General features: G+C 43.8%; 1 protein-coding gene across 2 annotated transcripts in view; it reads right to left on the reverse strand.

Annotated features, from left to right (window-relative positions):
* The window catches only part of Srgap1 (SLIT-ROBO Rho GTPase activating protein 1), a 294,864-nt gene that overhangs the window by 13,050 nt on the left and 269,664 nt on the right, over positions 1 to 12,150 (reverse strand). For both annotated transcript variants that reach the window (XM_050131872.1, XM_050131871.1), the window contains exons 18-19: positions 9,665 to 9,744; positions 1,725 to 1,905 (exon numbers count right to left, since the gene is read on the reverse strand). In XM_050131872.1, coding sequence (XP_049987829.1) covers positions 1,725 to 1,905; positions 9,665 to 9,744 — 261 coding nt within the window. The remainder of the gene's footprint in view (positions 1 to 1,724; positions 1,906 to 9,664; positions 9,745 to 12,150) is intronic.

Here is a 12,150-nt window from a genome sequence, read left to right on the forward strand (position 1 = left end):
GTGTGTGTGTGTGTGTGTGTGTGTGTGTGTGTGTCTGTCCAGGTAGCCAGTTGTGTCTGTTATTTACTGCACATTTTAAAAGCTGCTTGATGGCACTTCCTGCCTACTCAAGTAATATTATCTCCCTTCTCAGGCCTTTGATGGGTTAAAGACTAGATAGTCATAGTTACTTGCCCCTTATGACTTAGCCAAGTCATTTCTAAATCAAGACTTAGACTCCTTAAGATAAAATAATTATTAAAACATTTAACATGTTTCTTGATTAATATTGTTTATGCTAGTAATAATTCTATTTTTTTATATTTAATATCTGTTCTAACTGTATATAGTTTATATTTGGGTTTGGAATGTTCTTATTTAGCCAGACGGGGCCGGAGACACCCTGCCAACCTCCTTGGTGGAATAGCCTTTGAGAGGCTTGAGAAGCTCTCTCTCTCTCTCTCTCTCTCTCTCTCTCTCTCTCTCTCTCTCTCTCTCTCTCTCTCTCTTTCCTGTCTGTCTCCTATCTCACCTGGATTCTGTATTTGGTTCCTGTTCTCCGTTCATGCAGAGGACTGTGATCTATGAATCCCCCCCAAATAAAGATCCCCCTGATTATACTCAATTCTGAGCTAGTGTGTGATTACTTTATTCACATTCTCCTTTGTGTGTGAGTGTGCATATATACAGTATTTTACACTTCTCTATTTACAGCTTCTCTGTTTAGTAATTTAGGTGCACATGTTTAATCAATTGCCATATACACACTTTCTTGTTTCTAAAGCTGTGTATGTCACTAAGCATGTTTACTCACTTTATAGAGTGTATTTCTCTTTTTCCTGAACAGTTACTTGGAATTGGTAATAAACAGTGAAGCAGCACACTCAGGAAACGGCTCCACTCACCCACTGTTTGTAAGCTGTTTCTTCACTTACGCCACCTCCTCCTCACGCCTTTAAACAGGTTGGAAGCTTTAGAGCTTTCTCATTGGTGAAACTGAGAGCATCGACAAAAGCCTCGATGACTGAGATGATTCCCTTCAACTGTAAACCTGCAGCCTCCCTTTTGGGTTCGAGCAGGATGGGAGGTGGTGGTTGAAACAGCCAGATAATAAGAGAAACATCACTGCAGCCATGTTAATGTCAAAAGCCACTTTCTGCAGAGGCTAGCCTTCTGAGACACCATCAAAAGATGTCTCCCACCAGCTCTTGCTCCAGTTTGGTAAATGAACAGTTGCTGGTTCTAAGCCATCAGCAGCTAGCACACAGTATAATCCTGAGGTCTGGGATTATAGCATCATTCCCATGCCTGGCTTGTGGGTGCATGCTGGAGATGGGATCCACGGCTTTGTGTGTGCTAGGCAAAGCAGTCTAACAGCTGACTGGCTCTATCTTGGTTTCTTTGAGTACATTTCCGAAAGCTTTGCCAATTTGAGAGTAGATTTTCAAGGACAAGAGAGAAATCTACCAAATAAGCTATGCACAGTGGTTATTTAATCATTTAGCATTAAAGTTACCAGGAAGGTGAAAAACTGCCCAGTGTAGTTTGATTTTATTATTATTATTGTTGTTGTTGTTATTATTATATTGCTCAAGTCAACTTAAGAATAATATCAGGGAGCTAGTGGGCTGTAGCTCAGCAACTGAACACTTGCTTAGCATATGCAAGATCCTGGACTGAATTCCTAGCTTTTTCCCTTCCGGCAAAAACCTTTACTCTGACCACTGAAAAGTGGGACTACTCACATGTCCTGCACCACGATGTACTGATGAGGGACGAGCCCATCAATGCCGTTGTGTCTGCCTTCCCACCAGTCCTCAGAGGCACGGTGATACAGCAGGAGGGACGCACCCTTCTTGAAGGACAGCTCTCGAGCAGACCGCCCGACATAGTCAAACTTGGCGATTGCTTCGATTGGCTCACACTCTACAGAAAAATGACAGAAAACGCAGAGGGACGGGGAAGTCAGGAAGGCAAGACACGTTCTCTGAGTGGGCAACATGAGGCTTTACAAACAGGCTGAATGGGGCAACCATCAAACGAGAGGCAATAAGAGACAACAGGAGAGAGAGACAGAGAGAGAGGGAGGGAGGGAGAGAGGGAGAGAGAGAGAAGGAGAGAGAGAGACCTCTAGCTGTCATCTGTTTCAGTTTTCCAGGCAAAGAAAAATTATACACTAGATCTTAATTTCCTCAACTCCTTATATGAGATACAATGACAGTATAATAAAAAGATTCTGACTTTGCAGGATGATATATAAGCCTCTCCTAGGTTGTAAGATTCTCCGCAGTTGTTCTAACCTTCCTTTGACATTGATGGAGCATCTCTGCAACATGTTAGTTGCATTTACAACAGCAGAAAACACGATTCCGGCAAGCAGGCTTTATTAGTTTTTTTTTTAAAAGATACACAAAATCAACATGATAAATGCTATTTAAATAAATTTATTCTCATGGACTCCTTTTGGGGGGGGGGATATGACATCTCAAAATCAACATTAAAGCTCAGGAAAACTTTCTTTCACTCCATAAAAATTTTAGATTTAATTATGAAACATTCTTACAGTAGATGACCCTCTACTCGAAGTGATAGATCAGATCCAAAAACTGTTTGCTGGGGATCAAGAGATGTTGGTGGGAGAGACTATGATAAATTTAAAAAGTTAGAGCTCAAAAGAGTGCAGATTGTACAGTACCATTTATACAAATGACATAATGGCAGAGATGCAGTCGACTAGTGGCTGCCATGGGCTGCGGTAGGTGAGGTGATGGAGGAAGTGGTTGTGGCTATAAAGGGGAGCACACGCTTCCTGTTAATGTAAACCTTCTTTCTGTTGCCTGTGATGTGGTCACATAAATTCGCACATGTGATAAACGACAGCACTAACTGAACCCCCACACACTGATGCAATACGAATATGGTCAATGACCTATGTTGACATCAGCTTTCCGGCTGTGGCATTTTATCACAGGTATGCATATAGGATATTACCAGTGGGGGAAACTGAGAGACGCATATCCATATCTCTCTGAGTTCTTTCTTACCACTGCAAACAAATCTGAAATCTTGGTGTGTGTAGGGAACCATTACACTTTGGGCTTAGGACTAGAATACAGCTCTGACTTGTGATTAAATATTAAGAGGAAAGGAGGACAAACCCCACTAACTTAAACCCCTATAAAGGGTGCTTTGTGATCTATCCTACTTCAGAAAGGTCCTCCATTCACAGCCTTTCTCCTCCTCTCCCACCAGCCCCTCATTCTTGTCCATGCTGCCCAACAGACAGGAGTGGCCGTCTAATGAAATATAATATAAAATAATAATTATATATAATATAAAAGGATAAGTGGAAATGAAATAAGGAGTGTATGCTTATAGAATACAAGCTTACAGGATCATCTGTGTAATGAATGCAAGGAGTGTATGTTTACAGAACATGCTTATAGGAACATCTGTGTAAGGAGTGATGGCTCATTTGCTAAAACCCGGGCATGCGTTAGTTTCAAAATATTCTAGAATATGCAGGCAATGTGGTGGAGGAAAGCCTTCCATCTCTCAACAGTCCAGGAAATAGCTATTTATTGTGATAACGAATCTACTCATTTGAAAGAGCTCATTCATCCCTGTGTTCGCCGCAGCGTCAGTTATACAATGTGAGAAATCTTGGGATAAAGAAAGCCAGGCTTCTCTCACTTGACAAATTCAAAATCTCTGGGACATATAAGGCAGAAGCAAGGACACCAATGAACACTGAAAACCTTCATGTCAAGGGCTTGGGTCAACTACAGCAAATCATCTCAAGACCATGTTTGAGGTGAATATTATATCACAATACTCATAACACTAGGCCTTGCATGGAAAAAGGTGTAAGAGCTTTCAGAACAACAATATAAGTCTTTTTTAGTAACTGGGTAAAACTTTTATATCAGATGTTCCTACTTAGGATTGATTGTGAAATGTTCCCATGGCCCATAGTTTTAATGGTTAGTCCATAATTGGGTATCACTGTTTTGGGACACTGTTCTTTCTTTAATGGAAGAGGTTTCTGGATATGGTGCCTGCCTGGCAGATATTGACGGGGCAGGGCTAGGGAGATAAAGGTAGTTGAAATTATAGTCAAATTCTCTGCTACCTGAAAACCAGAGTAACCAGATGCCTGTCACTCATGCTGCTGCCCTGTCTTCCCCACCACGATGGACCACATCTCCTGAACTATGAGCTAAAACAAACTTCTCCTTCCTCAAGTTGTAGAGAAAAGTAAACAGCTTATCACCTCAAGTCACGCCTTATTAAACCTACACAAGTGGGAGCACTATTAAATATTTAATAATGGAGAAGAGAGGACTTCCCATTTAAATGGAATAGCCCTTTGTTCTGAATTTCCAGAGAAAGCATCAATCCTGGTTGATCTGGGATGATGAGATATGAAAATCCATACTCCACTTTTCCCCAGAGGATGGAAACAAATCTGTTCACGGAGTGAAGACATGCTAATTTATTAAAAGTAACTTCACCACACAGGATTTGCCAACTCTTGTGTCAACATACCCTGATATTTATATTTTTAATTAAAAAATGAAAAGCTATCATCGGAGGACAGGATATATAATCTATGCACAGTGTGTCAAGGAGAAAGGAAAAGGGACTCAGTATGTCTCTTCTGTGCATGCAGTGCTACGATGTTAATGCTGGTCAAAAGCTACCGAGAACAACTTTGCATACACAAATAATTTCAGAATCACAACTGTGATCGTCACATCTTTTTATCATGACTTTTTCACATAACAGGATTATCAGCTTCACTAAATTTACTGAACCGTGGGGCAGGTTGTGCAAGAATGACCGCAAGTGTCAGAAGACCATTTTATTGGTGACCCTAGTGTATCAACAAGTAATTTTCAGCAATTTCATTATTTTGACTCTTTGTCCTCTCTTGGGAGCCATTTCACAGTCAAGTGCCAATCAATATGCTATTTACAGTCATCTTAGTCTGGGCATTGCATGGCAAATCAATCCCAGGGCATGGGGCGCCATGGCGCTTTCATACAGAGAGTCTTCTGGTCCTTTCAGGTCCTGTGGAGACTTCTCAGAATGCTGCTACTGCTGACATCAACACCAATAACAGCAAGGGTGTAACATGATTACTTAGTGCTTCTGCAAGGCTCTGCTAACCGGGCAAAGGGACTCAGCGGAGTGGCTGCCTGGACGATCTGGTGCTACTGACTCCAATGTTCCTGTTGGAAGTTTAGTGTGATGTAATAATGGCGCACCTTCTCTTGGGAACTTCATTATCCCTAATACGCGTCCTTCTAGATTTGTCATCTATCGCCCTTGCGGAGATGAGCTTTGTTCTGTGACAGCCTGTCTTGAAAACAGAACTTGGTCTCTGTAGTGATACCGTGACAGAGAAAAGAAAACACACTGTCTGGTGGTCAAAAAGGCCATTCATTTAGCTAAGATTCCAGTTAATTCAGCTATGGAACTTGGAAGGGTGTGGCTGTGGGTAATAACGTGTTCTTTGAGAGCAATGCTTTTCTTTCCTGCAAAAGTGGTGGCCGTGATCAAAATGAGATCTACACTGTTGCGTGTGCAACAAAGACTCTCTCTTGTAGTCAAGGGGCAGAAATTTGACAGGTGGCGTGAAGTGGAACTGGTAGGTGGGGAGAGAGGAGGAGGGGCTTTGCCTAAGCTTTTCCTCCACAATAGAAAGCAAAGGAACATTCAGAGGTCATCAGGGGGGAAAAAAAAGGAATGAACAGAGAGAGAAACAGGTAAACCTAGCAAGGAAAAGGATGGTATCAGAGGTAGGGGCTCAGAAATGTTCAGAAACATCTTAGAAATATGAGCTCTCACTAGAAAGAATGATCTTTAAGCCCAGAAAATGCCATTTCATCCCACTTTCAAAAGGAGCAAAGGTTTATGGCTCACTCCATGAGATGGACTCGAGTCTGACACTGCTCCAGTGGCCAAGGAGCCTGAAACTGGACAAGGGAAATGGACCTAAGGGCTAACCAAACACTACTGCTCTCCTGAAGGAATGGAGGAGCAAAATCGCTCATAATGGCATTCTGCTGCACCCACAGATCAGGGCTGTGCTCGGCCATTCTCAGAGAAGCTTCCTCCTGCAGGGGGTGAGAACAGAAACAGAGACCCAGAGATACTGCCAGATGATATCTGAGAAACCTTGGGGCACTCGTCCCTAAATGTGACGTCTCCATCAAATCCCTCTCCTCGGCACTTGTGAACCCTTCAGAAGCGGAAGTGGAAAGGGTGTAAGAGCTGGGGGGCGGGGATGGAGGACACTAGGAAATCAGTGTCATCTGGATACAACAGGGCGGACACACAGGAACTCACAGAGACTGTGGAAGCATGCACAGGTCCAGATCAGATGGGGTACCAGAGCCGAGAGAGGGGAAGTGGGCATAAGCCCCTTTCCTCACCCAGAACCTATCCCCTCCAATTGACAATTACAAGGGAAGAATTAGTTTTCCCCAAGAGTCTCACTGGGCATACAAACCACACTTAAGGGCAGGATTCATGCTTTGCAGTAGATAGCAAACACAAAATAAAACTTAGTGGGATTTTTGGAGGTTCCTTTTGTTTCCTATTGCTTTGTTTGGGCATTTTCACCTTGCTGGTTTTTTGTTTATATACTATGGTTTCCAATTTTATGTTTTTATGGGTTTTGTGTATGTGTTTCTCACACTTTGACTTTTTTTCTTTTATTTTGTCTTCTAATGAGACACACAAAGGCATAGAGTGGGAAGGTGGGGATGGGGAGGAGAGTGGGGAGGGGAAACCATGATCAGATACACTGTATGAAAAAATTCATTTCCAATAAAAAGGAGCACAATGAAAAAGTTTTTTCTTTCTCAGCAGATAATCAACGCAACACTAAAGGCCCTAGTTACTCTCCTGCAAAAACTCCAGCTTTTACAGTTACAGTCCTAAGCCATCAGTCGGGAGGGAGAATCAAAGGTCAGAATGAGAACCAGGGACGTGACTGGACATGTGAGCCATCGTGTGTAGATCTCTGTTGGTCTTCAAGGAAGTCAAGACTGGGATCTGCTTGACATGGGCAGCCTGGGTGTCCTCCTGCCCCACCAAAAGAGCTGTACTCTTCATGTCCTAATGAACCTTAGGGTGATATCCTGGAACCCCACTGTCTTGCAACTCTTTCTGCAGGCCATTACCATCTCCCTCACTGTACACCTCTGCCCCACCGTACTCAGGGAAGAACCGTCCCAAGGCTTTGGTACACACCATCTCTGAGACTTCCAAGTGTGCTGTGGTCCTTAGGCTGGTTTGGAAACTCATAACACCTGGGATGTGAAAACCTTCAAGCTAAAAATAGACATTGTATTATAGGCTGCTGTGCCTCTGGGAGGAATAGATGAAGGATTCATTGGAGAAGGCGATCTTCATGAGGTTCTAAGACACACATCAAAAAATCTACATGCACGCTAGAAAACAAGACCTAATAAGTGAGCGCTAATGGAAGGTTCGGAAAATGTGTCAGAATTATCAGACATATAACGTGAAATAGTGGAAAAATCCGATATTTAGGAGTAAAGATCCAGGAGCTTAAACAGAAAAAACACACACACACACAAAACAAAACAAAACCCCCAATGACCAAGCAGCAGATGTGTTAAGTACACCAGGTATACTGCAAAGGAATAAAGACAGAAGTAAGAATTCAGTGGGTGAAATGAGAATTGCACAGCTAGAGAAGCTCTCAGAAAACTCACATTATGTATTCAAGGACACGGTGGTAATGCCGACAATCCCAGCTCTCCAAAGCAGACTGGGAGGAGTTTGTTTATAGTAGGTCTATACCATACAGCAACACTTCGTTTCATTTCATTTTGCTTTGAGTTAGAGTTTCTCTATGTAGTCCTAGCTGTCCTGGAACTCGCTCTGTAGACCAGGCTGGCCTTGAACTCACAGAGATCCATCTACCTCTGCCTGTCGAGTTCTGGGATTAATAATGGCTTGCACCATCACTGCCTGGCAAGACCCTGTCTCAACAACAACAACAACAACAAAACAACAAGAAAAACCCCCAAAGACTGGTGGTTGAACATTTTTTTTCACATGAAGAAAAGTCATGGGCCCAACCTTAGCACCACAGAGAAAGTGTTAAAAATTAGGGCTAAGCACTCAACTGTAAAAGTCAGAAAAAGAAATGGTTTTTTAAAATAACATATCAGAGTTAATTTGGAGATACCAAACAAGTGGAAATATGCTCATGGGCTGAGCTATAAAGAGTGTAGAACAGCAGTTCTCTCTGTGTCAACATCTGTAAAACAAGTACAGCTGTGGCTCACCTCTCTGCAGGGTTTTAGATATTAAGCCCTTTTTAAGTGTTTGAAAAACAGAACCTAAAATTTAAGTAGAATGGGAAAGGATCAAGAGCAGTAAAAAGGACAAAGCCTGAGATCTTGCTCTGCTTTCTGTTCCGGTTAAATTAAAAGGTCTCACATGAAGACAGTAGGCCAGTGGGAAGGACAGAACACAGGAGGAGCCTTCACACATAGAAGGCACCTGGTTTATAATGCCGTGAAAGGCCAGCTGGCATGGGGACAGGTGTGACAGCTATATCTCCATGGGCAGGAAAAGTAAATGACCTCCATAAGAATAAGCACTATATGAAAAACCAATTTTTGAAGGAATTAAAAAAGAATACAAGACCATAGCGGACGTAGCAAATGGCTAACACCATTATCACCAAGGATGGGAAAATCAAAACCACAGTGAGTTACTCCTGATGCAGTGAGGAGGGCTCCCTGCTAAAGACAACAATGTCAAGGGGCTGGAGACGGGCGAACCCTCTGCGTTCATCCCATTGGTGGGTCTATGCAAATGGTACGGATGCTATGGAACATGAAATGGGAAGCAGGTCCTTAAAAATTAGAGCGATTATACGATCTAGAATTCAGATGCTCATCCTAAAGAACTGAAACTGGAATCCCAGAGGTCCCTGTAGCACTCATCACCAGAGGGCAGACGTGGAGACAGTTCCCAGAAGAAGACGGATGGATAAAGAGTGTGAAATGGACGCGCAGAGGATGCTGGGCAGGCTCTCTGAAGAAGAAAGTATTCCAACATGTGGCAACATGGGAGGACCTGAAGTAAGCAATAAGCTAGTCTACCACTTATACCAAGAGCCTAAAAGGGTTGAATTCATAGAGTCAAAGGGTATGGAGGTTGCTGAGGGCTGGGGAGAGGTGACACAGGGAGTCACCCTTCAGTAGGAACACAATTTCATCAGGCAAGGTGGACATGCCCTAGAGATCTGGTGTGCAGTGCCGGTCTATGGTCACAAGAACACTATGGTGTATTTAAACTCCATGAGGAGGGAGTCTGTTACTATGAAAGGCAAGGACGGATACGGGAGGACTGTCTTCATTCGCTCAGGGGTTAGAAGGATTTCTTAATGTTGACCCAGCATGAAAAACAAAACATAGAAAACTAATAAAACCCTCCTGCCTTCAAACAAGCACACAAAAAGATAAACTTCGGAGCAGAGAAGACATGTGGAAGGCACAGGACCAGTTTTGATATATAACATGAGAAAAAAAAGAATACCAAGCTGAACCACACTAAATCAGAGAAGCCTGGAAACTCTACTGTTCCAACAAAAAACAAAAGCTACCCACAGTAGCCCCAGCAGGGGACTTACCATCTTCACTGGTGTGGGGCTCGGTGCCGGTGTCCTGGTCCACTTCCTCCAGTGTACCATGCTCACTGTATGGGCTGTCGCTGTTGGGTAAAAATGCATATGAAACCAGAGTGTTGTTCTCTAAATGAGTAATTAAGACAGCAAGGAAAACACAAGACTCCTAGCGCAGAAACACGCCCGGATAATCCGACCACAGAATGCCAGAGCCTCCATTAGTTATCACCTGGCTCTGTGGATGCGCATGCGGACACGTACGTGTATGACAGGTATCGTAACAGTCAGCATCGACGTTGGGGAGCTCTAGAATAACCTAAGCGACCGGACTTGGGGCGAGCCTGTGAGGGACTCTCTGGTTAGGTGAGGACAGGGGGAAGACCCACCCTAAGAGTGGGGTCCTGGATGGCAGAAAAGGAGGATGGTAGTCCCTTTAAGACTTCCTGAGTGCTGATGTGTTCTGAGCAGCTGGCTCACACCTCTGCTGCCATGATGGACTACACCCCGGAACTGTGCCTCTACTGCTGTGATCGATGGACTGTAACCCGGAACTGCGCCTCTGCTGCTGTGATGGACTGTACCCCGGAACCGAACCTCTGCTGCCGTGATGGACTGTACCCCGGAACTGAGCCTCTGCTGCCGTGATGGACTGTACCCCGGAACTGAGCCTCTGCTGCTGTGATCGATGGACTACACCCCGGAACTGAGCCTCTGCTGCTGTGATCGATGGACTACACCCCTGAACTGAGCCTCTGTTGCTGTGATAGACTGTACCCCGGAACTAGCCTCTGCTGCCATGATGGACTGTACCCCAGAACTGTCCTCTGCTGCTGTGATGGACTGTACCCCACAACTGTCCTCTGTTGCTGTGATGGACTGTACCCCGGAACTGTCCTCTGCTGCCGTGATGGACTGTACCCCGGAACTGTCCTCTGCTGCTGTGATGGACTGTACCCTGGAACTGAGACTCTGCTGCCACGATCAACACCCCAGAATTTCAAGTTGCTTTTATCTGTATTTTACTACAGCAACAGGAAAAATAACTAAAACTTTTTTGTACGTATACATATGTGTATGCACATGTGTATGTACATGTGGGTGTGCATGTATTTGTGTGCATGTATGTATGTGAGTATACATGTGTATATGTGTACATGTACAGATGCATGCATATGTATATACATGCATGTGTGTATATATATGTGCGCACATGTGTATTTGTGCATGTGTAGGTGCATGTATGTGTGTGTGTAGGATGTATGTGTATATGTGTATGTGTATTGTATCTTTTACAATACTATTAAGACAGAAGTTTACTTACAGAAAACCAAAAGTATTACAAATAATTTCTACTTAAATAAATACAGATTAGTTGATTTCAGGTAGAATATGTTTGCTTATTGCTCAACAAACTGAGAAGTTTTTGCAAGTTCATCATTTTACCTACATATAAATTGAGAGTCCTTTGGCGTCTGTGAGGTGATTGTCACATCTTTTCTGTTACCACTTCACATGCAATTATTTCATTTCTGCATGAGAAGCACGACGTTTGCTATCCTGCTTTGCAACTTTAACATCGCTACCACTATTTGCCTTCCGGTGTTTGCTAATAAAAGGTACTGACCACGAATACCAGCCCAGTGTTACTCTAAAACCTCCTTTACAGTACTGGGGACAGGGGAAACTGCTATATTCCTGATTTTGTGTTTAGAAAGAGTGGCACTGGACTGGGGAGATGGTCTAGTGGGTAAAAGTGCTTGCCGCCTAAGCATGAGGACCTGGGTTTGAATCCCCAGCACCCACCAAGGCCGTGTGTTCCTGCAGCCCAGTGCCAGGAGGCCAGATGGGGCTGACCACCATCCTAGCTCCAGGTCAGAGAGACCTGTTTCAGGAGTGAGGTGGAGCGTGATAGAATAAGACACCTGAGATCCTTCTCACACACCTGTATAACACGCACACAGGTTCCCATGGAAACACTGTGTAACACACACCTGTATAACACGCACACAGGCTCCCATGGAAACACTGTAAACAGAACGTTCTCTAGTCCATGCTACCGGCTACAAGGCCATTTCAAAGGCCCTTTTGGCAAAAGCAGCAGCAACCACGCTCTGGATCCAGTCCACACACACTGGGTATCCCCACACCTTGTTTTTTTTGACACAACAGAGAAGGCGGCAGCAGATCGTACTTACAACAGCCCCACACTTGGGGGAGTGCCGAGCATAGCTCCCACCCTGGCCTCAAAGTAAATAAGACTGAAAATGAAGCTATGTGTCTCGGCATGATTGGATTCGTTCACTTACTTTCCCAGAGGAAGACTTTAGTTGGCACCTGTCATACACATGCCCGTCAATATTGCTGAGTTGAATTTTGTGTGTAACATTGCCGCTACAGCACAGAACGGGAATACAGCATGCTTGGCTCTAATTATGAAAGCAGTACTTCTGGAAATAGCGACACTCAATTTTCTTTTTTTTTTTTTTTTTTTG

This window comes from Alexandromys fortis, unplaced genomic scaffold (genome assembly GCF_014885135.2).
Source record: "Alexandromys fortis isolate MF-2015 unplaced genomic scaffold, M_Fortis_MF-2015_v1.1 scaffold_371, whole genome shotgun sequence".
In the NCBI taxonomy this organism is placed as follows: domain Eukaryota; kingdom Metazoa; phylum Chordata; class Mammalia; order Rodentia; family Cricetidae; genus Alexandromys; species Alexandromys fortis.